The following is a 26728-nucleotide window of genomic DNA, read 5'->3' as shown; positions in this document are numbered from 1 at the left end:
TTGGCATCTACGCTATTATGTGCATCTGCATAATATGGTAAATATACAACGGTCGCACAGATAAAAGTTTATTAGGTATTGTTTATAAACTAAATTTATAGTGGTTCTCAGAGCGTACAATCTTGCGAAAGATCTTTCGCTCCATCTGCGAGGGTAGCATTTGCTATAATCATGGGCTCTATAAGCTCTTTGATGAGAATGATGTTAGATTCATCAAATCCCAAGACTGACGAAGCGTAACACATATAGTGGACCGGAAGGAAAACGGAGTGACCTACTCGAGATGGAAAGCAGAGGACCTGGGTAAATAGAGAAGTCTGCTTGCGGAGACCAAGCTGCACCCTTGGGCTGTAGCGTCGGAGACGAAGAACAATACTTAATTAATATTATTAAATGTAAAAGATTACATTATTTATAATATAAGTAGATCTACTTTCTTTTACATACATAACTAACTATTTAAAGATCGTTTATTTTGTATTGGATTGAGTATTATTATCATAGCAAATTTCACAATACACAAGTACACAAAATACTGCCATCTCTTGTAATCATTGTGACAACCTTTTCCGATATACAACTCTTTATGATACACTTTTAATATATTTCTAAAGTTTTATTTCTTCATAGAAATTCGTGGCCCGCCTGGTACCACCATTCTAATACATCCCTCCCTTTAAATGCCGGGAGGTATTAGAATGGTGGTACCAGGCGGGCCACGAATTTCTATGAATAAATAAAACTTTAGAAACATCATTATTTAGAAATATATTAAAAGTGTATCATAAAGACTTGTCACAATAATTACAAGAGATGGCAGTATATTGTGTACATACAATATATTAATTTATTTCAAATAACTCATCAGGGCTAGTGTAGTGAGTGTAAAATACAGCATGTATAAACGCTCATTTTCTATGGCCGGCCTTGCAAGCACGGATTTATAGAGGGCATATGTACGGTTAATTAAGAGGAAGCTATTTAATAACACATGATACTTGCCAATGACTATTATTCCTAGTGAATATTGTAATTTTTACAATCTTTTGATGATATTATACTAATTTAATATATGAATTTTGTTCTTTGCAAGTGATATATTTTTTGTTTATTCTTTACTATAATAACTCTATTTGTCAGATATATATAATATTTATAAATATAGGGAAGGCCTTCATCTAGTAGTGGATCAACCCCAGCAGATGGTGATGATACATATAGAGCTTGAAAATGCCCAAGTTGCTAAAAATGATTCTCATGGAACGGTACAAAACTTTAATCAATTAGAATTTAAAATCAAATTCTATCAAATACTCTCGGTCAATAGTATTAATTTAATATATTTCGTCATTGATATGTAATACCTAGTTGTTTATGCACACATTTTTATGAGATATGATAATAGAGTGGATGAACTTGGGTTTCCTTTTCAATAAATAATGTTGATTAAATTAATTAGACATCAGTGGGTTACAAGGCGGTTATCGACCGTAGTTTATCATATTTATGTATCGAGGTAATTAATTGTTATAATTCGTTAGCCGTCAAAATTATCTATCTCGCTCTAAAAGTTAACGCAGCCAAGAAAGGGCCTTTTAAAACATACCACTTTTTGGCAGTTTAGACGTCTAACTTATTGTAACAATTATAATACCTCAATACATAAATATGATAAACTACCATCGATAGCCATCTTGTGTATAGAATAGACCCACCGAAGGTGTAATAATTGCAATTATTATCAATAAATAAACGCTTAAATATAAAAATACAATGTGGATATAGACACTTATTACAAGTCTAGTTGGTTCCAGACAAGACTGTTTTAACAGAATAATAATGTTTATTCATACCTATAAAAAAATCAAATGTTACACAAATAAAATATATTCACTATATCTTACTAAATAAGATTTTTAAAGAATCGGTAATAAATATGAAGCTGAAATGTATAAAAAATATATCCGGAACATTAGAAACGATCAAAGCTATTTTAAACATTTTTGACTTGATTTCAGTATGTACATAATATAAAAATGATCTTATGGCGGGTCCAGACGCGTGTAAAGCAACGCAAATCCTGTGGTGTTCGAGTTCGAGCACTGCGAGCGCCTTTGTGTTAAAAACTGACAGGCGATGGATCAGCGCGAACGTCGCTACGAGGATTACATGTAAGGATCGTAGCTACGTCCATATTACAAATTAGCATTACATTAGACGGTACATTACGTTACACATTACACGTGTCTGGACGCGGCCTTATGGCAATCATTATAATGCAAATAATGGTGCAGATGTAAAATAGTTGTACAGTGAAACCCTGTTAATACGTACACGGTTAATTCGAAACTCGAAAACTATTTATAGCGAAAAATTTCACAAGATTGAAACAAAAAAAAGTTTTTTGCCATATATTTTGTATTTCATGATTCGATTTTTTTCCAATCAATTTCAAATTAATGGGGTTTTACTGTAGATATAATCTGTCAAATCAGAAATGTTTCAAATAGGTTGTGATTAAGAATAAAATAATCCTAGAGAACAAAACGATTTGATATTAAGTGTATAAGGAAGAAAGATAATGCTACAGCTATGGATGTAAAACAACAAAATAACAGCGATGACATTGTGTATTTCTAAAGGATGATTTCAAGGAAGATAGTGGAAATGTCTAACATTTAGAAGTCATTAAAGAGCTAGATTAATGATATGTATGGCTTACCAATCAACGACAATGCAGAAAAAATAAACACGGAGATGGCTAAGATTAAACAATGAAAATATATAATATGATATCAGTCTAAAATTTTAATGATTGTCTACTTATGTTGGTGATAATGAGAAATTATGCTAAAAATCTATTTAATCATGGTATGTAATACTTGAACCAGGAGATATAAAAATATAGTTCAAATAAATAATGTTGAAAAACGCAGTAAAACAGACAACATTTCACTAGTATTTAAAAACAGATTGATTCGTTGAAATAGTTTGTAATTTAAAACACGGATGATGCAGTTTTTACTAAAGTTGACTTTGTTTGAATATGTGCAGTTTTATTCATGCAATTGTCCTTACTATTGGGCCAGTACTAAATACCGGTCTTCACACGGTAAATATGACTGCTGGAAAAGAGCTGATGGTTTGATACTATGGTATGAATCAGTGAACCTGCTGCCGGACTGTTGTGTATTCATTCCAATTCGAACATAGGATGATGAGTTGTGAAGAAACACTACATTTGTAACGAGGCATTGTAATGAAGTTATTATAATTTGAACTTATTATAAAATGTCTAAAATGTTGCCATAAATAACATAATATAATAAACATAATAATACTTGAAATGTAACAATTCATGTGACCTCATAATAATATACCTGTTACAAAATTTTACAAGAACAGTAAAAAGTAAATGTTCTTTCTTTTTCTAATAGTTGGAAGATTTAATAATCGTTTGTTGCTTAATAAAAATATAATCGGAATAGCAGTGTCGTTGATTTGGCAATACTAAGAAATGTAGAGAGAAAAAAATGCTAGACAAGTACAACAGCACAGGCGGGTGATAGGTACACAGCCAATTGTCTCACAACACAATATCGTTTACGGTTAAAATTCATTTTTGGAGGAGGGGCCAATACGTGTGTCACTTACTGTGGTCTTAACAATTTCAATCTCAACAGAGTCCTGTGAAGATTTGGTGGTGTTATTTAGTTATTTAGTGGAGCGAGAAGGGTGCGGAGCGGCCAAGCGCAAACCAACAAAAACAAGAAACAAAAGTTCACAGTGAGACACATCGCTCTAACGACAATTTTGTTCAAGCTAGACACTGTCGACAGCGTGATGAAGAGTACATCGCGTGACACATACCTAACTTTCCAAGTGATCAAGGCTTGTAACAACATTAATTAGGTAGCATACATTGACTTAAGATAAAATGTGCAAGTGCACATATTTGTACCTATTTCATATTATTTAGATATTGGTTAGCTATCAAAAATAGTAAAAGCTTTGGAATTTCAATGGTAATAATTCAATACTTAAATAATTTTAACAATGCCCATGAAAACTATTCATTATAAATTTACCACTATGGGTATCTGGGATACCTATACTGCATTAATGAAATAATCATATTTACACATGGCAAGTAATTTCTCTCCAATTTCATGGTGCTATTTTTGAAAACTTCTCTTATTCTGTTTCAATTCCAAACAAAAGATAAATTATGAAACATTTGACAGAAGCATCAGTGTTTTGTTTAGGTGATAAATTAGTGCTTCTTAATAAAACTGTGTTAACATCAAATATAAATCTGAATACTTAAATTCGGTAAATATGCAGTATTTCATCCGTTCAAGTATTTCTTTGCGGAAACTCAGTACTGTATATTTATCATATTCAAATAATCAGTGTATTAGTTGGTTTTTCATAATTTGCATATAAATATTGAAAGCTGTATTGATTGATGTGGAATTGTGGTGTGAGCATGTTTAGGTTACCTGGTATCCTTTGGGAAGAGGGTCGTGTCTAACGTTGAGGATGAGCTGAGGAGTGGGCTGCAGCAGAAGCTGGACAGCTTCGCTGTGGGTGGCTCCGGCCAGGAGTGTGCCGTTCACCTTTAACAGTCTGTCGCCTAACCTCAGTTTTCCAGATTTCGCCGCTACGCCTCCGGGTACCACCTATTCATAACATTCAAAGCATGTTTTATTATGTGTATTGTTTTATTCAAACCTAACTTTTTTGTTTCAGTGTCTCCATTTCTTTCCCAGCGTCCTAAAAAATTGTATATTCTACGATGTTGTCATTTTATAATACTATTTGGCAGATCGTGAAAATCAGTTAACCTCAAAATGTTGTTTTTTTACCGGCAGGTTCGCCACTATCGTTCTACTGCGCAGGTGCAGATATAGAACAAATCCCAACTGTCGCTTGAAAATTTAGAAGCTGCAATCTTGCAACTTGCATGATAATACATGTTTACACGTGCATTTTCTTGTTATCGCCACGATATTACGTACTGTCAGCAGTAAATCCATGCATGTGTAAACGGGGTATCATATCAATAAGGGATGAGCAGTTCAGATTTTGTTGAAGAAAGAAGAATGAAGAAAACAGTCACCGAAGCTTACACCATTTATTATAATATGGACTAGGATTTAATGTATTATCTGGAGCAACTTTGTTATTGTGTCGAGGGTAGATGGCTGTCGTAGTACAATGTGTAAGGTACTGACTTCTCACTCGGATTCCCGGTGATATAATATATTTATGTGATTTTCTCAAAACTTGGGTGTTTCTGTGATTGTTTGTACTACTACACTACTGTTTCACTATAATACTGTCAACAGGCTTCATGGCCGGTTGTAATATTAAAAAGAATAACAATATAAAGAAGAATAGATAAATTTATTGCAAATTGTAGGTTTACTAATTTGTTGAATCGCCAAGTATACTCACATGTGAAATAAATATTCCAGGTTCCTTTCCGCCGAATGGAGTACAAGAATGGTCCGTGCCTCCGATGATGCTGAAGCCCAGGGATCCGCCTTCCTTCGCCAGAATCACATCCTGAATAACAAGTAAGAAAATACTTCCCATAAGTAAATTGTCGTTCACATTAAACACAAGTCTCCTGTGGAATGGGAAATTATCTAACACTGCCATTTTTAACATTCATAGATTATTTATGTAAGATTTATAATACCTCCGGTTAAGGACACCAAGGACCCTGACAAAAAGTTATTCAATAATCTGAAAAGTATACGGAGTCGTCAAATGACTTGAAATACATCAAGAATTTTATCCTAAAATGGATAACGGATGGAACTCAATTAATCCGTGCTATCTTGTCTTGTTGTGGGATGTGATTTTTGTAGTTGGTAATAATATTCCTTTAAAACACCATAGATTCTTAGGACATGGTAGAAATGAATATACTTTTCATGGAATAAAACGATTTAGCTATTTACACAAAGGCCTACTCTTGTCTTTCATTTTTTGAATCCTGGATGGAGCCCTTCTGTGATTTCGCATTCATTTGCATGAAAATTAGTGGTCCTTGACATCCCCTTTTTCGCACTTTTCATATTTTTAGACTATATCTTTATATAAGAAGGTTTTCTCCAATGCCTTTGTACAAATGTTTGTATTTAATTTATACATAATATGCAGGTTGTTAAGAATAGCAAATCGCTAATCGGCAGCATACTGCTAATGAAGTACCTACATCCTATGGCAGCTAAACTATCTTTCAGTACATATTGTGGGCATACAAAAAAAATCTACTACATCTTGTAACCAGTGGCGGCCGATGATTTTTTAAATTGCATTTTTTGAGGGAGCTCTGGAAACTTGGTGTTTGGAATTGTGTGTATAGTTAAATCTTTCTCGATTTTTTTTTCCTTTTAGTTAAAAAACACCTTTCACTTTTGATGGAAGCCATCTCAATCATATACATATTATACATTACGCACGGCACACCATATATATTATTATGCCGGCACACTTATTTGTGTATGGGGACAATGATTGACGCCAGTATCAGAGTAGCGTAAATTTCTCGAAGACTATTGACTCACTCCGGTAGTACGTCACAATGATGTCATATGATGTCATGTCGCCGGGTGACACGAGTTACAACATACAACTGATATGACAATATACTTCGTGACCGGCACACAATATTCAACAACTTACTAATGGCAAAAACGATTAGCACGGTTTCCATAGTTTTATAATGGCTTTAGGTCATAAACGTAAACTAAATATATGATTTGCGCGAAGATAACATATACGGTGCATATTGTCTGGGCTATTGGCATATCAGTTTATGGTTTGCATTACAATAAGTGAGTGGTAATATTGAAAACCTATGAAGAAAAAATATGATTTACGATGTTGAGCGATGTTTTCAACAAAATGCAAACAGTGCAGCGCACTTGTATGACGGTAGAAAAGCCGCCACTGCTTGTAATCATGGTATACTTGAGTCATCCTTCAATCAACATCACATTCATATTTTTAAAGTCTTAATAATTATTACTATTGTCGACGGAAAGTCCTTCAAAACTTCATTTTAAATTCAAACCAAAGAATTGTTGCTTTTATTTAATAAAACGCAATTTTTTTATAGTACTTATTCCACTTTAATTAATATATTAGGACTGGTCCTAATATATTAATTAAAGTGGAATAAGTACTATAAAAAAATTGCATTTTATTAAATAAAAACAACAATACAATGCAGTTCCACCATGAATTGACAGTTAACAAAATAAAAAAAACCAAAGAAATTGAATTCTCAAAAGAACTAACTTTGCAAAATATTTAAAGGAAGCTCGAAATCCACTGTTGTAATTAATTATCCAGTTTTTGTCGTATAACCACAATATGTATCCGATTTGATTAGATGCATTTGTACAACTTCAACTCAATAAACTTAACAATCTGAAAGGAAAATCCTGCCACAATATTTATATAAATGTAAAAAATCATGTTTCATTTAAGCATAGAACAGGTAGAAGATTAACGTGTGGGAAGATATCTGAAAAATGCTGTTAGCAAGCTTTTCGGTCCTGGATGATTTTTTTTTATTTCAAAGACACATGCATCACAGAAATTATGATGATTTGTAGCGAGCGTCAGACATGGTTTATCTTATAAACAAGAATGTAGTTTCCATCATACCTTTTGTTTTTGTCGAATGCCTTCACAAATTGAGAGTGTTGAGAGTGTAGCCATGCATTTAAATGATTAATCAGCAGCCGGGGAATGATGTCAATAATGATTTAACCGAAGGTCCGTTCCGTTGATGTTATTTTTTAATAAAATTTTTTAACTGTTATTAATCGGGAAAGATAAAATTATTTAAATGCAACTTGTCATGTCATCGGGATAAGCAACAATCACATGTAATTAAAACTGCAGAAACAAACATTATCCGGTGGTGTAAAATTAATAGATTATTGAGAAATGGAATGAAAAAAAATACAATATCTCGATAATTTGTTTGTAGATATCAAAATAGTTTGATATTGATATAAATTTCTATACAAAACATTATGAATAGGGCAGTTGATATTGTAATCTCCAAGTAGTAAATGTTAACTTGTTGCGTCTACTTTTGTAAGGCAGATGATAAAACTGGTCATGTTGTTTATAAATAAATTGTGGATCTAGCGAGTGTCGTAAATCTGTTTTCACCACAATTTTATTATGTCTTTCCATTAGGGATTGTCAGGAATCAAGATGTTTCGATTGCGTTGTCGGTTATCGATTTTATTTCTGGGATGGCAACGGTGAAATTATCAAGTCATCATGAGCCGTCGCCGTTTAGTCATCGAATGCATGAATCAGAGCGAGAGCGTGTATAATAAAATGGACAGTACCTTATTGTGAACAGCCAACATTTGCCAATCGCCGGCCGTAGGAATTGCGCCAAGTGTTATTTCACATTATACAACGAATACAAAGACAGTATCTTGGATTATTTTGTGAGACGTTATGGAGGAACAACGATTACACAAAAAATATATAATGCACTTTATTGATCATGAGCATGCCATTTTTGGAAATAAATGAATGAAACCCAACAAAAAAAAAATAGTACATGACTGAAATTGTTATTGTTTTAGATCCCATTCAATAGGAAAAGTTAAAACACATAAAAATTGGGTATGTGTGTAAGGATTGGGGGAAGTAAATTAATATTTCACCAAACATGCTCGATTCATTTTATTTTTGTTATAATCAATCTAGAGCAACCATTAATTGATTGGTTAAATTATTAATAGTTTTCAATGAAGTGTAATTATTTTCATTTACTGACGATTTACATAACACTTGAGAAATCAATTCCTTTCGTTTACAATTGGCAAAAAACTGCTGTCGTTTAAAGTAAAGTGTGTGCCTATCATGAATTATTAGAATGATAGAAATGTGTAGATTTGGTAGTATTTATATTTTAATTAAATGATTGTCAATATATTTTTTTTTATTTGCCGTAAAATATACAACAAATTACACAAAGAGTGTGAAATTTTAGTATGTTTTTTATAGGAGATCCGTTGAACTTACAATGTCTTCTACGTATTGATCATTATTTTTAAATATAGTGTAGGTACATTATCACGCCTTTGCAGTATTTTTAATTGTTTCTCAAATGAGCATAGACAATAATAAAGTTGTAAGAAATAAATTTTGTAATATGTATTGTAGTAAGATTAAAATTTTTTTATTTATAATATTACGTTGGTAATAAATGCAATCTTGTATCTTTATCTTTAGGAATGGTGAATTATTATTCAACGGCAATTTACAAGATATTGAATGACTATAGTTTATTTATATAGAACAGTAATGATATTGCTACATCATTTTACAAGATATTCACACCGTGTCACATAAAATCTATTGTGAACATAAAGATATCAACAGCTTCTAACAACTTTTCGACATTTACATATACATTAATTGAGAGAGATAGGATATTCTAGAATCTAAATGATAATTCGTTCATTAGCAAGACGAGATTCTTTTTACAAAAGGAAATATTTGAATGTGGAGGAAAAGAATAATTTGACCTTAACCACAGCCCAATTTTTATTTCATGTTTTTTTTGAGGTCATGCACAATATTTTCATTTAATACTAAACATGCAGATGCAATACTACTGAGTGATAATAATATATATGTACAAGCATAGCAATGACAATAATATAGGATATAAGGATTTTGATGAGTAACAGTATTTAGGTACCTACCACATTTCAATTGCACAGTCTATTTATGCAAGTATGAAACTAGACTTTAAGCTGACTCGCTAGTTCAAAATGATATTATTTAAAAATGATTTTCACAATAAAATACAATGTTTTTCATGTGGTTTTATTTTAACCTTTTCTATGCCTCATGATATTACTATGGCAGTACCTGACAGGCCGTAATCTACCGTTAATTTGTGGAATAGTATTTCATAATTATTCAAACAGATGTCACTGTGTTTAATTTTTTAGATTATGCAAATCAATCGACAGTGGCTAGTAATTTGAGTTTAAAGTCGGATGAGATAACTCGCGAAATTTGTATGTGCGGCCTGTCGATCGCGGCCTCATAGAGCGAGAATACTCACTGAAGGCATAGAACCGGTTAAATGTGAATTTACGCTAAAACCTCTGTAATGCAAAATTTGGTATAATTCAAACTTTTTTACAATATTGAATGCTGTAAAGCAATTTTGATGGAAAATTTAGCAAAGTGATAAATAAATGAAATTTTATTATTACAGCAATCAAACGAAAATAAATAAATGCAACATCATTAAAATATATAAATATAAATACAAAAATACAAAATAGGTATTATAGAGAACTCCATATTTACATTGTAGAATAAAAGCAGAACAAATTTTGATACTTATTGAAATATATTACATAAAATAATAAGTCATGCAAAGTGTATTATGTATATAATAAGGTATAGCATGCGATTATTTCAATTACATATATTATATACACACCCAATAATAAAATGTTCTGTTTAAATAAAATGAATTCTATGAAGCATAAAGCTGTCTACGCTGTAGTTATATTATTATAAATGGTAGGATAGATAAAATACCTTTGATAGGTAGCAGTGCAATGAAGTGCATAAAACCATTAGGTAGGTTCATATTTTAAAGTGATTTCCAAAATACATCCATCACCAAACACCAAAATGTTAATAACTCACTTTGAAAGTTACCCACTCAATTTGGATTTAGAAATATTCTAATTGATAGTTTATTTCACATTATCATCTTTCATGACATGCATACGAAATGGTGACGAGAAACACGTTTCTATGAGAATTCTTATCCCATAAAAATGTGTATACAATATACTACTACTACCCACATAATTTACATTACATTACATCACCATGTTCGATTCTATCAGGATCATTTTGGCCACCACAGATTGATTTTTGAGAAATGAATGTTAGCCACCTATTAGGTCCATACTCTGACTCCAAACCCACGTTGAAAAACAACATCCGAATTTTGCCAGTCGGGTTTCGAACCAGGGACCCACGACATCATAAATTAGCTCATACAGCTTGGTTATTGTGGACACAGCAAAAATATACATTCAAAAAGAACTATAATTTGATAAATAAAAGCTATTCAAATCAGACCACACAAATAACTACTTTTTGGTCAGACCAAAAAGTAGTTATTTGTTAGTTTACAGCAGTAAAAAATAAAACCTTTCAAAGTGAGTCGTTAACAAAAGAATATTGGCTGATACATATCCATCCCCGATCGTACCTCTGCGACGAGTGCCTCCTCCAAATGGTTGTCGGTGATTCTGGTGACCGTGGTCTCCGTGAAAGTGGACTTGGTGATGGTCTCCGTGACGAGGCCTAACGCCGTTGGGGAAGGGGGCAGGGGCACGTCCAGGGCGGGCGCGCCCCTCTGCACGGTGATGGTGACCCCGGAGGGCGGCGGCACGCTGGGGACGTTGTGATTGGCCGCAGCCGGGCCGCCCAGGAAGTGAGCCGGGATCATCGCTTGGAACTCCTCATTGGTAATGGGCCGCGGAACTGGCTGGATGGGCCGGGTCGTGTGGAAATGACACCAATCGATTTCGACCGTCAATTTTTTTGTTCATATACCAAATACAATAAAACATCACAAAAGCGAAAGCCTCGACACGTCTCCGCCGCAGATTGATTTATTTATACTTTCGATTTAAACAAACAGATCTTTGAACTCTTCCAGAACCGAATCATTCATTCTCTATCATATCTGAGTGTCTTTCGGTCCAAATAATTACCATACGTCAATATCATTCATGCTCACCTTTCACTGTTAGCAGGGTTTACTTCAGGCTGATGGATGGGGGAAAGAAAATACTTTCGTATTTTTTAGTTGAAATTAATTTGTTTCAGATAAAAAGAAATACAATAAATCAATTTTGTTAGACTGATGCTCGTGAATATTTTACACATAAGAGACTTATAAATATACCATGCATACTTCTTTGCCAATGAAATAAATAGATAAATAAAATATAATCAATTCGAGATAACTCCATTAATAATTGCGGAGAATTCTCAAAATAATCATAAATGAAAAAATTGAACAATAAAAAATGCGATAAAAGAGGGCAGATTATTCTACTACAAATCACATAACATCAATCAGACATTCTATGAGAAGCGAAGATATGATTAATAATATGCATCCAATATTGTAAATTTTGTAATAATAAAATCAATACAAAACATACGGAGATATTTTTTTGAATGCATTAAATATTTAATAATACAGGCGTTCCGCGTTCAATAGTAAAAAATGTATGCATTTGCCGATTACTGTCATGTTATGACAACACAACACGTTACACATCGTCAAGCAAGAGAGATGAATGAGGTGGCTAACTGACCTGCGATTCTTCTTGGAACACTTCGTTTGTTGAACCCGACATGGACTTCGCCGTGTGGTTGGCGCCACTGGGAGGGAGTTGCTGGCCAGCATTGTCCACAATTGGAATTCCAATTGTATTCTGAAATAATACAATATGTTTTCAATATCATTTATTGGAAAAAAATAAAATAAATGAAAAAAGATTTTGAATAAATGAATTGTAAAATTATGAACTTCAGCAATTTCCAATATGTACGTAAATTAATGGTAGTCATAAAATTTAAATGTGTCATGATAATATTAAAGAATTACCAGAAAACTAGGAAGTCAGTGATTGATTATTTCAATCCTACTGATTAATCATACATGACAAAATTGTGATTCGATTTTCTTATTTATTATTGTTAAAAAATATAAGATGCTATGACATAACAGTTTGGCCAATGCGCCATAACACACAATAGAAGTAAAAGTACGTAATAGTTATAAACAACACAGATAACATAATCACGAAAATGACTTCCATCCACCTCACGAAAAACTAAACAACAAAATACACAAAATATCTAATTCTGACCATTGAGAAAAAAATAAATAAACAGAGGAACATACCTTCATCTAAAACTCTAATCGAGCAAATATTTTTAATATCTTAACCACAGATGTGAATATCTAAATAACTGTAATGTGATTATCTCTTTGAAAAACCTTGTACGAAAAAGCAAGGGTCATAAGAAATTAATTTAAAAAAACTTATAAACACTACAAAGAAAGACAATGCTCACGCAAAAGATAAAACTATTTAATAATAATTAGAAACTTAACATAAACATCAAGTAACTCATAAAAGAACATAAATTTCAATGGTATTATCAATTAAGTCAATGACAAAATAGACAGCACCATGAAACACCACACCGGTCTGGCGATGATGTATCTTCAACAGTGCGGAATAGGTGGGAACATAAAAATGAATACTAATGATACATTATTTTATTTTCTGTTCGAAAATACTAAATACATGTGTGATAAAATAAATATACTGGATTACTTTTCAGATTAGATTTAATGAAAATATTAACCTCAGGTGAGAGACTTGAGAATCTTCTAGGAGCCGGTTGCGGAGGTAGATGATTGGTTTGAGGATACGGCGTCTGATTGGAGGTCGGCTGGGCTGTCCTCGGCGCATGCTGATTCGTCAGGTTGGCGGACGTTACATCGTTCAGATTGGTCGGGGGTTGATGAACGGAGTTATTGACGTAAGGAACGTGTTGCGTGGCTGAGAGGGTGGGCTGCAGCTGCGGTTTGGCCGCTGCTTTAGGCAGGGTGTTATTTGTCGGGGGATGTGAGTTATTTATACTCAGCGGTGCTTGTCCATTGTTCAATTGGATACCGGTTTTGTTTAACACTGCGTCCTCAGTTATTGAACGTCTGTAGGTTGGATAACCTGCAATATGACACATATTATACAATAATTTATTACAATGATTAAAAGTCGATTACAAACACTAATGAATTGAATTTTGAATTATTTTGTCGGTTTTGTTATTACATACATGTTACCAAATTCACATAAGAAATTATTCAAATCATACATTTGATTTTAAATTTACTTAAAATATAAATTAAATGACATAGATATATTTTAATGATGTTATTTTTCATCTAAATTTTACCACAGCAAATAAAAAGTCAGGACAAAAAAAGTTAATTAATGTCAAAAGATGAATGATGAATTTGGTTTAAATGCTGTCTAATCGAAGCTCTAAAAATCAAAAACCACATCAAATCTAAATGCAGTAATAATTGATGATGACCATACTTGAGTTCTGTGGAATAACAGGTGTTTCTCTTTCTACAACAAGTCGTACAAAGCGCTCGTGGCCCGTGAGAAGACCCACAGCCTGTTCATGTCTCGCAAGCGCCATCTCTGATCCGTTTATCTGCAATTAGTTAAAAATTAACAATCGGGTTTATTAATTATCCTATTTACACTTTTTTTAATATTTACAAATAAGTGGCTCAAATAGTTGAAAAATGTGAAATTCTTTCATTTTTTTTTTTATTTAATACTACAAAAATATATATTTTGAAGAATGAATGAAATTGTACTTTATTTAATCCTATGGAATTGTGAATGACGTCAGTTCTTTGCTTATCTGATGAAGTTAATGATGAAATGTCTACACTGATACATACCGAAACGACTTTGTCTCCGACTAAAAGTTTTCCATCCTTCGCAGCCGCACCGGCTGGAGAAATACGAGAAACGTAAATTGCTTCACTTCCGTCCTGAAAATAATCACAATTTATTTATTTCATTAAAATCATTTTACCAATTTCATATAATAAATAATTATTAGATAGTCTTCAAAGAAAATAATTTTAATAGTGATATTTATTAAATAATCAAAACAATCATTATTAATAAAGGTAAAATTAGGTAGGGCAGAAAGTCACTGTTTATAAAACTGCTGACGTGTTGTGAAATACAATTATAAAATGATGAATATCAATTTTATAATATTATGCATAAGTTACCTTAAAAGCTGGTGATCCCTTGCCACCAGCAATGCTGAATCCCAATCCCTGGCCATCTCTTATAAGTGTAGTATGTACAAGCACCTTTTGCATATAAACTGAAATAAAAGAGATGTCATTAAACGGACAATGTAGCAGATTGTCGACACTGAATTTGTATTAGTGGCGCATAGTAGAATTAACTGGATGAACACTGGTGCCTAAAACATATCATGCAAAAGTATTTTAAAGAGTCAGTTACTTACTTTGAGGTGAAGGAGTCTGTTGAGGGCTCGGGGAGGATTTCTTTTCAGTCTGCTGGGCGTACTGGTTGGCTATCACAAGGGGACTCGGCTTTTTGCCCATCAAAACCTTAAAGAACAAAACATCACTTTATTGTAGTAACAGGTGAGTCACACAACATTAGAAGTACTGTAATAATTGTGCAGTAGAAACATAGTAGGTATCTCCGGCAGTAACTCAATGCACCTAAACCACCGTCAAATAAGGATAAGATCACATGTATTGGCCATAGCAAATGAACTTCATGTTTTATGACATTCGTTTCAGCCCCAAATGAATTATAAAATTCACAAGGGGGCTGGGGCTGAAACTCTTGATGCAGGGTCTATAAGTCATATTAGTAATATTATCACCTTGACTTAAGCATGAAGTTGGCTGTCTTTTCTTGGCGATGTTTGAAAAACTCCGACAGCATCCTTATTATAATTAATTTGCATGACTCATAGGCTGATCGGTAGGTCAAAGGATAAGATCACTCAACAAGAAAATGACAGATGTGCATTTGAGTCCAACGAAGAACGACTTAGTTTTCTACAATACATTTTTTTAATAACTATGTTTTTATGGTTTTCAAAATGATGTATAGAAATGTTAAATATTACAGACAGAGCCGTTTCAGACGGGACACCGGTGTCATGCTCGTATATAATATAGTAGGCCTTTGTATTATGTTTATGAACACCCCAGAGCTAATGAGTCAACGCATAATTTCGCGTTATAAATTAGAACATAAAACTGGCTGTGGTAATAAAAATAAGTGTATCGGCGGCTTGAGAATGTAGCGACTGATGGAAAAGTGTACCGGGCACGACACGCGAGTGTTCCCCGTCTGAACGTTCCCATTTAGTTATGTGTAAATGCGGAATCTCAGCCACGCCGGTTGCTCACCAAAAAAGGCGACACTCGTGTGTCCCGTCTGAAACAGCTCTAAGTAAATCTGCAATTTATAAACTTTCAATCTGCTGTATGTAAAGGGAATATCAGGGGCGGAAGCATAGAGATGTACGTCGAATGATGGGAGGGTTATAAATATTTCTCTGGGTGACTACTGTGACATGTCGGCCAGAATATAGAATATGTAGTATGTTACTACTAGGAATGTGTTATTTGATATATACAATTTATTTTCGCATTTCATCCACAGTTCGATAACACTAGCAAATTATTACTAAACAAGATAGGTAGTGAAGAGTAAGCTCACCTGTCCATTTTCCAAAGTAGATACGGCATCACTGCTCGCAACAGATTGGTGGCTGGCAGCACTGGCTGCTCTACTATGTGTTCTGAAAGAGAAATAATATTACATCAATTATTCAAAATTACACCACCAAAAGTGGTAGGCCGGTGGGGCGACAGTGGTTACACACAAAATGAAATATGAACATAGTAACATACCGCAGCATCTTTTGAGCTGACAATGGTGATGGGACAAGGGTGGATACTTTGCACTCTTTAAATAGGTACATTTTTTTTGTTTTCCTCACCATAGACAAACCGAAATTAACAAAATACAACACTTTGTGTAGACTCCTTTTTCTGCTTTATACCTCTTAGTTTGAGGATATTTAATACAGACTGTATCACTCTTCAGGTCACATCTCACTCATTTCTTTGCTGACTGAATTAAAAATCAAGGAAAATTGCATTCCGGCTCCCGTGGCCTGAAAATCAATGTTATATGGAATAGCACCCAGTCCCGATGTTTCTTTCACTCTTTCAGCGATAAACAGTACATTGTCTACAGCTTTAAATACCTAGGTGTGCACATCACGGGAGATGACACTTTTTAAAGAGAGCTCGCTATCTGAATAGAAATGGTTGGAATGACATTCAACTCAACGCGGAATGTCTGGATCTAATATTTGTACTCGGCTAGAATCAAATATTACCTCTTCAATGATTGCTTTCTAATATGTCTAATATATAATGTTCCTTTACGGTACTGGGTCATGGTGGTACCTTACGAAAACCCAAAGTAACTTACAATATCTGAAGCATTTTGGTTGAACACAGTCGCAATAAAGATGCATCTCAACCTGGTGTATGTTTTCTTCAAACCAACATTGAGTGTCCTAAAATGCTATTAAATACTATCCATCCAAGCTAGCTACTAGATGTTGGCATAACCTGGGAAGATGCAAAAAGATTTGTGATATGGAGAAAGATGAAAACAAAATGTATTACAAATAACAAAGTGTTTACCTGGAAGTAGCAGGGGTATCTCTGGTGACGACAAGGCATAGGGTAGGCCCACTCGCTTTGAGCACCTCCACCGCAAAGTAATGGTCCACATCCACTACTGATTCTCCGTTAACGCTAACTACTTTATCACCCACCTAATTGAAAAATACAATAGTGTCACATTAGGATTGATTGCATGTCAATAAATTCACAAGGTATTAATAAAATAAACAATGCATCTCTCTGGATATTGGTTAAGGGCGGACGTGCTCAGCGTGGGTCAAAATGGAGCTTTTTTCTATTTTCAAAGCATGATCCTGGACATACCTTAAACGTTGTAGATAATCTATTTGTATAATTTTGAAGCCTTATTATCCTTTATATTTATTTTAAACATTTAATGACTGCATAAAGTATTTTTATTGCATAAAATAGTATTCTTTTAAACCTCTCACTCTAATGTTTTAGAATATAGTCATATTTCGGTACATAAATCTGTGCAGTGGTGTTACGATTTTTTATATTTATTAATTTTTAAACGCATTTATAAAACCATTAGTATAATTTATGACGAGATAATTTTTGGAAAATATTTACGATATGTCAGGATATGATATGTTAAGGTATGTCCAGGATCATGCTTTGAAAATAGAACAAAAGCTCCATTTTGACTTACGCTGAGCATGTCCCCCCTTAAACAATGTATAAAATCTGTTTACCAATATTTGTATTTAAAATCATATTTTTATGCAATAATTTAAACATGTAGCAGTTTGTTGTAGTAAAACGGAATTCTATTCATTTGTTCGTAAAAAGATTGAATGGCTCAGAATTATGTTAAACTTATATTTATGTGAAAACAATATTATGTGTATTCATTCATTCTGGAGTAGTTAAAGTCTTACCCTGAGTCCAGCATTATGCGCTGGTCCCGCCGGTGTCACTCTCGAAATGAAGATACCATCATCGTCTCCTCTGAAAGGCGTAGAGCCTCTGCCTCCCGCGATCGAGAGTCCCAAGCCTCCCGCGGCCCTCGCGATTCGGATCTCATGATGGACTCCCGCCAGTGGGTGTGCCTGATTTTGCTGTTGCTGATGAGCATTCTCCAGAAACTCGCGTGTGTCTAGAGCGTCATGAGCTGCAACAAATGGAAAATAAAAAAATTAATTCCATTGCGTAATTTGATTCACCAGAAATCTTGGATATGTACCTAACCAAAAACCATTATACTCGTATTATAAATAAGACAGTTTATTGAGAGATATGCAGTGGGTGAAGTAAGAAATGAAAAGCTAGGCTTTGGATGCATATGTCGAAGATTCTTTCTGCATTTGTATTGTGCACCCAAACATTAATCTTTGGTTAAATAAGATTACAATGAAAATAATATAATATGAAGATGGAACAATTCTGTGTATTTTTAACCTGTACTGCAGTCGAAATACTTGGATTAAGAAATCAGTTTGCAAAATAACCTTTTAAAATTATTGCGAAGTTTAGATTGTTTATGCATATTATTAAAATATTTGTATGGTAGATTTACGAAACAATTTTATTTATAGAAAAAAAAATGTAAATTATTAGAGATTTATGAATAGAGTTAGCTAATCGTATTTCAAAGTGATTATTATAAATAATTCTCAATTTTCAAAACATAATTACTATTCATTATTTTACGACCAAAAATATTATATTGGCATTTGGCATTAATTCAAGGCCCAAAATTACGTAATACTAAATAAAAGGATAATGAAATTAAACGAATTTGGCGTGGTTAAGTAAAGTAGGTATATCGGAAATGAAATCATGAGGAGGTAGTGTATTGGAAATTGAATTTAATAATGTATATCAGAGTAAAATATTGTTCCAGTCTATTATTTGATGATACGAAATTACAGCTGGTATAAATGGCATTGAACAGGTTATAAATCGTATGAAATTACTCCTTTAGGCGTAAACTTACACTTTATGCATTTGACTTATCGGAGCGATTTATAATACGATAATTTTGTATCAAGCAACAGATGTAAAATCCAAGTAGGTATGTATTTTTTTTTCAAATTGAAAATGACAGCTTTAAACGCACATCCGTAATTAGCCGTATACCGGTAATTAATTACAGCCGTAAGATATGTTTTCACCTCCAGAGGCAAATCGAATTATTTTTCCATTATTGGTTGAGTGCTCTTGTCTGCTAAAATCGATCTTAGTATGCGAAACTAATTGAAAATATCAAGTACATAATAGGTATATTTTATTAGCCAACAATTTCTACCAGCTTCCTATAACGAGAACTAAAAATATGTAGAACGGTGTCAGATTCTTGTGGTAATGCAGGCGACTCATTAAGGTGTTGGTTTCGTTACTTTCAAATGACACTACATCGTTTCAAAGTGCTGAAAAAGAATTTGATGCAATAGCCGCGCAAATTCGAGGCTTGCTACAGTATCGAAACAGGTTTCGTTTGTCGTATTGTTGGCTAATTATAATTATAAAATATCACCCTATTAATAATCAATTTTATAATAACATAATACCTATAAACGATGTTAAATTGCGAATTCGGTCTTGAGTAAAAAAAAAAGGATTTCTCCTGATGCTATCTCTAAATCAAGTTAGTAATGGCATTACAGTCCTACAAACTTATCTAAAGAACGGTCAAAAATGGAACTACGGAATATCATATGGACGTCATTTTGAAAACATCATTCAAATGTCCGATTCAGTCCAGTTGCGAGTCTTGATTGGGTAGTTTTCGACTGTGGCTCCCCCATCCATTCTTTAGATAAGTTTGTAGGTCTGTACCTCGATTTAAATTACAAAATTGGTAGCCATTTTTTGGCGGAATATAAAATCTGCACACCCGGTAACGTGGTCACTAGGTCAGAGATTTTTTCTAGGAGTTTTATATTCAAACAAAACGATGTTATACTCCTTAAATCTCGTGTATATTTAGTAACGATAATATAGATAATGATCGTGTATACACGTTAAATGCATGTCATTGAACGTATCCATTTCATAATAAATTTAAAGAAAAAAATAACTTCAGATAAACTGTGGTTTGATTTGTCATTGTGTATACCAAAAAGGGACATGTAATTTCTGTGCACTAACCCATCGATTTCAATATGGACATAGTTTAGTAGTAGTCCTCAAAATTACGTTTATTCGGGCACTTCTTAATTTAACCTTTCCACGACTGCAGGCTATAATAATAATGGTGATAAACGATGTGTAACATTACCAAATTATATCACGGAGCCGTGTGCATTCCTAGTCATAACATAACACTCAATATAATAAAGACGTGTGCATCTATCTAATGGTGAACGTAATTTGTAAATTGCCTCGGAAAAACGTAGATGAGCAACACGTTTTGGTGGATTCGTACTCGAAAAACATCAATCAACACAGCTCTACAAAAAAAAAGACTCACGAAATATCCTAATCGAACACCTCTAGCGTTTCTGTGGGAATTTGACTATAAATAGGTACATTTTTTATTCACTACAGCTCCACGATTTAAAACTGTAACTGTCGTTATTGAAAATAATACTATGTATCTAACTTAGAAAAATATCATAAATTAGCCAGACAAGTGGTGTAATCAGTTACCGACCCAAGCGTCCCTCTTGCAGATAATTCCTACATAACTGATATTAGTAATGTAGCTACGGTATACCAATAATGATATTGAAAGGGACTAATCTTCTTCTTCTGTCCTGTCAGTGCGAGATGCGCCCAGACTCTCCCCAACGATGCCTTGGTCACCGTGATGGCTGCGTCATTGACTTCAAACATACTCTAAGGCTATGTTTCGAACATATTATAATCGATAAATTAGCTGTAGGTATGTAACGAGCAGACAGACCTTCATTATGTTCTGCAATTTCTTCGGCACCACATTACCGGTTTGAAGATCATCTGAATATGCCCACTTATTCAAGTTGCGTTTGGGTCTAGTTACAAGGAGTCAATACTAAATAATACTAAATATTATATTGTAACTAGGGATCCCGAATCCCAGGATCCCGGGATCCCTAGCTATTTTCGATACATATGAATCCCGGGATTGATAAACGTAATCCCGAAACTTTCGGGATTGATTTTTTTATCAATTTTTATGGAAAATAAAATAAAAACGAAAATATAACAGAAAAAATACTTTTAATAACAAATAACTACATTAGAAATAAACTGAGTTTGAATGAAGTTTGATTTATACCCATGTGTAAGTTGCCGATTCATTTTATTTTTTCACATAAATTAATAAAAATGAGAAAGATTGGAGAAAAAACAATGCTTCGCACTATTAATAAAGTAATTCCACCATGATCTCATACGTTTTACGGCAGTTTCATATTTGACTGACTAATTAGATTTATGAAGTAAGTCTCATTCATTCATTAAGTCTTTACTATCAGAAACAGCAATCTCATATTAAATTGACATTATTATTTATATTACAATATTATGTACTCCATTAAACTATGTATTTCCAAGATTGAACGTATACAATATTAACAATATATGTCTTAAATAATATAAATTATACTAGATTTATTTTTGACTGATTTTATCAATGATATTTGTAAATATAAAATTTTTATATTAACAATGGAAAAAAATGCCAATCCCGGAATCCCGGGATCAGAATTTTGGCTCGGGATTGGATTCCCTAATTGTAACGTACGATCATCAGTCTCCATAGAAGCTTATAAATAATTAACTGTGGGTACATGCCATCAGTATTTGTCATTTAATTCTGTCAGGAACTGATGAACTTTTCATTCGATACAACACAACGAATTAAATAATGATAATATTCCAGTGTTGCTGTTTATTATTATTATGAGAGGCTTCGAATCGAATGATGCAGGTAATATCAATAAATTGATGAATATCCACATAAAACTGCATTAAAAAACATTTTTACCACGACCGAACGAACATGTACCCAAATCAACTGAAAATAAGGCAATATGTAGGAGGTGAAGTGAGGAATAACAATGAGACAGTGCTTGTATGTTACCATCTGATGTAAAGGTAGACCAAATTATTGTTTGAATAATATTTGTATGTTCAGATTTTTGCGAATACGACGTTTTGCTATCCGTTCCACGTGTAAATCCGTTTCTTCGTTACCTTCCCCATCCGAACAGACCTTAAACTTTAATCTTCCAGTCAAATAATCGCTCAATATGAATACTAAATGGTTAAATAACGTAATACGGTAAAATTATTTGTATGTGATAATGACGCCCGGAAAATGTAATGGTGTCGCAATACATTCGCAGCGCTTTTTTCTTCGCGCTAATTGGTCAACAAAACATAACACTAGAACTGAATGAAACGAGTTAGCGAATTGTGAAAAAAAAAACAAATAATAATTTACGCAGTTAAAAGTATCGACAAAAAACGTAACTAACCCCGAAGGCATACTTTCATAGTGACATCACCGGTAAACCGATGAGGAACATAACGTCGTAAGAGAAAAAAACCGGTCCTGTGATATTGTTGTTTCTTAGATCATTTTTATTACGACAGATGATAGATAGATAAAAAGTAAACAACGCAAAAATGTGAAGGATTATCATTATTAGCATACCTATAAAAATTTATAGGTAAGTATACGAATTAGATAGGTAGTCATTTATGGCTAAATAAACCACAAACGTATTTTGTAATATAGATACCTACATAAAAGATTTGTCACGGTATGGAGAGGGATTCCCGTTAAAAGATTGTTTATGTTATGTGATATAAATTTCAATAATTGTGTATTATGAGTAGTTTAAGCCTTAAAGGTGATAGTAATATGCCACGGTTCTCCACATAAGACTTAAAATCAGCGACAGGTAATTAACAGACAAACTTAATTCAATGCGCTGATACACGATTACACTGATAGGTAAGGTAGATTCGGCGTCTGTTTCTTCAGGCGATAACGATCAAGCTTCCCTCATACCTACCACTTGAGACCAAACAACCTACATATCGAAATTTTCAACAGAGATATCAAAAATTTAACAGATACAAGCTGGTTCAATACTCATATTCTGAAAATACACTTTTGTTAATGTCAGCGGAAAGAAAATTTACTTATGTTTGGCGTCTCCTGTAAATTAGAGAAAAATGAGACAGCTACGTTTCTTTGGTCCTAAGGGGCCGATACTTACGGAAACCACTTGTCTTGTCCTTATTTATTTGTCATTCCAAACCAAGTGTTGATTTCGAAATCCGTACTATATTTTCATTTTAAAAAAAAAGGTACTCACTCCAAAATTCTGGGGATAGATTGACTCAAATAATTAACACCTCATGTCTGATTCTGGCGACACTCAACGGAAACTCGGAAAATATATTTTAAAGGCACCGTGAAACGGAAATTTTTCAGACCCACTGAATTGCGGTATAATATGAAGCTAATAGAAAATATTTACAGAACCTTCGCTGTGAAAACTTACTGAGATATCTACCTCTAAACAAGTAAATAATACAAAATATACTTATTAACTATTCACTACATTAATGATCACTTAAAATGTTGGTATTACAAATTCCTGCATGGCGTACCTATTAATATTGTCTAATAATAGTTACACTAAGGAAAGTAAGTACATAGGTATGCCTAATAATTATAACGTTCATGAAATCAAAGATTTCCCTTGGGATTTGGGGACTATCATAACGAATTGAGGATTCAATTATTTGCGGTATTAATAATTAAAAATGTATTTTTTATTAATTATTATCAGGACCGGTTCATCCGATCCAATAGAACATTCTCAACTGATCAGTGGATAAGTACTACATACTATATGTAGGGATTGTGTTTTATTTAAATCAGTAGGTACAATGCCTTTCCAACAAGAATTAATTATTAACACAATTGTAGTGATCCGTGTATGTAATAGGTACCTACCACTTAAATATAAATAAAACAATGTATAGGTATCTAGGAAAAATTATAATAGTAGTTTAAAAGAGAGCTTTTTCATCGTAGGTTGTGTATATTATATTATTATCAAGGGGTACACAACATTATATTATTAGAGTTGAAAATCACAGCTGGCCAAAGGCAAGCTGATAAAACAATATAACGATTTAAAAATAGAACCTTCTTGTGATCGTACTGTTGGTAGGCGTGTTCGGCGCTTCGAAACAACAAACTAATTGGAGCTTTAAAAGCAGTTTGCTGCCTAATTTGGAATACATAGTACCTACATACTTATTTATAGTATGCATATCGAATCGGTGTCACACACACGTCTACGCGAATTGCATGGATGCTTATACTTAGTAGGTACCTACGTTGTAATTTGAATAGCGCACGGCAACCCCCAATATTATTAAAAATCTGCAGAATTCGAGCCAAACTTTACGTTCTACTTTTGGTGTGCTTTGATTGAAAAGTTGCGTTATTTTAAGTTGTTAGTATCACGACATATGCCCCCTTAGTACTTTGAATGGAATGGTTTTGCAAAATTGTATTTAGAATATAAATTATCCTAATTGAGTTCGGTATGTTGTCGGTATTGGTGAAAATTACCTACATAAATACAAACTGTTTACTAAACATAGGTACAGACGTACAAACTTACTATCTGAAAAATGGGATGGTGGAGGAGCCTCTGTCGAAAACTACCCAACCAAGACTCGTAACTGGACAAAATCTCACATTCTAATGACATTTCCAAAATGGCGTCCTATAGTAGTTCGTAGTTCCATTTTTGGCCATTCTACATATAAATTTGTAGGTCTGTACGTGATTTGGAGAGCTGAACGTAGCTAATGCTCAAACAAATTGATAAAAAAGATACAGTATAGCCCCTATTTTACGTTTTTTAAGGGACTGGAAAAAAAACCTAATTGGAGGGAAAATGTAAATACCCAAAAAAAAAACATTAAAATTTTATGTTTCTAAAAAAATAACGTTTTATTAAAAAACAACATTCAATTTAAATTTTTATTGAAAAAATCATGTACATATGTATATTAGTTTGTTGCATTTTTGTTTTTTTGTTATGTAATTCTCTTTCAAGACTATATAAACATTTAAAAGTGTCATCTTGGATATCAGCAAAGTTTGTAAAGTAGGTTTTTAAACCCTCGGTGAACCTCATTGCTTCTTCTTTTGTTGGAATATCAACCTCGTCTTCATCAGACAGTTCTTCAGAAGCGCGCGTAACTTGCATATTTTGAATATTTCCGACGTAAATCGCGGGAAAGAAAGACGTAAATGCGGGTATTAAATGTACTGAAATATATCGGGACCGAAAAAAATACACGCAATTGCCGGGAAAACGTGAATACCGGGCACGTAAAGACGAGGTTATACTGTATACCCTTATTTTTGAAATCTGTGTAGGTATTATTTTACAGTCATTTGAGGTGGTTATTCTAGCCTGCTCGTGCTATCTTCACTACCCAGTACCCTTCTAGTATATTAAGAGCACACGTCATATTGTGTGCAATATTTAAAAGGAAATATTTTGTAAAATCTCGAGGTGATTCTACCTGATTATTAGATTAAAAATGGCATAACATTTTTTTTAAATAAATTGTTCGAAAATAATTATCTCACGAATATTGAGTTGAGGTGAACTTTCAAAATGCTTCATTATTTTATCAACAAGTTCGGTAGATAATTATGTGAAAACATTGAATAGGCATTTATTTTTTATTTAATTACAAAAACGGTGACAAGTTGAAACCTTTTCTAAAGATTTTGAGAATTATCGCGAACCCGGTTGGGAATCACTGAATTAATTGAACAAATTCACATATTCCATACTGGTGAAAAATACACTGACATAATATACAATTATACGCTGTGAGAAGTACCTTTGGTTCTCCGTCAAAAATTATTAATTAATCATAAAATGAGTTAGCAGTCATTACAACTTGACCGCTGTGGTGGGTATAATATCTCGAATAGGTATACTAATTAATTATTGTTGGCGGAGGTTTTTATGTGCTTTTCTAAAACAGTTAAATATAATTCGAGATATTTCTCGAGTATACATTAAAATTCCAGGTGCACGACCTTTGCAAAACCAAAAGAACGGTGAATCGAAAAAATCCGGCGCTATTTTTGCATACAATCGCCGCCGAGCGGGTGACGTAATTTTTAAAAGCAGCAAAATGAAAAGAAAAAATAACAAACGCTCACTGAACACACCATCTGATAACATCGGATTTTTAAATACTTCGCACCAAAATCCACGTTAGATATTAGGCAGAAATAGTTATTTACCTAACTATGTCAAAAAAATGGCTTCAGTTCCCAAAATACAAAATTAAAAAAAA

The 26728-nt window shown here is 33.3% G+C and overlaps 1 protein-coding gene across 13 annotated transcripts in view; it reads right to left on the bottom strand.

The window, feature by feature from the left end:
• Positions 1-26728, bottom strand: part of LOC147073280 (protein lap4-like) — a 326794-nt gene that overhangs the window by 34963 nt on the left and 265103 nt on the right. For 7 of the 13 annotated variants that reach the window (XM_085945387.1, XM_085945389.1, XM_085945391.1 and 4 more), the window contains 11 exons: positions 18319-18551; positions 17435-17568; positions 16434-16515; positions 15196-15301; positions 14951-15048; positions 14609-14701; positions 14232-14352; positions 13492-13856; positions 12429-12548; positions 5461-5571; positions 4503-4682 (listed from right to left, as the gene is read on the bottom strand). In XM_085945387.1, the coding sequence (XP_085801513.1) occupies positions 4503-4682; positions 5461-5571; positions 12429-12548; positions 13492-13856; positions 14232-14352; positions 14609-14701; positions 14951-15048; positions 15196-15301; positions 16434-16515; positions 17435-17568; positions 18319-18551 (1643 nt within the window). Of the gene's footprint in view, positions 1-4502; positions 4683-5460; positions 5572-11308; positions 11588-12428; positions 12549-13491; positions 13857-14231; positions 14353-14608; positions 14702-14950; positions 15049-15195; positions 15302-16433; positions 16516-17434; positions 17569-18318; positions 18552-26728 lie in introns of all 13 variants that reach the window. The other 6 variants (XM_085945377.1, XM_085945383.1, XM_085945386.1 and 3 more) reach the window with 1 other exon arrangement.

This window comes from Rhyacophila brunnea, unplaced genomic scaffold (assembly GCF_057557595.1).
Source record: "Rhyacophila brunnea isolate RB1 unplaced genomic scaffold, BYU_Rbru_1.0 scaffold_18, whole genome shotgun sequence".
NCBI classification, from domain to species: domain Eukaryota; kingdom Metazoa; phylum Arthropoda; class Insecta; order Trichoptera; family Rhyacophilidae; genus Rhyacophila; species Rhyacophila brunnea.
The sequence above is the reverse complement of the archived record's forward strand: the minus strand, read 5'-3'. Positions and strand labels throughout refer to the sequence as shown.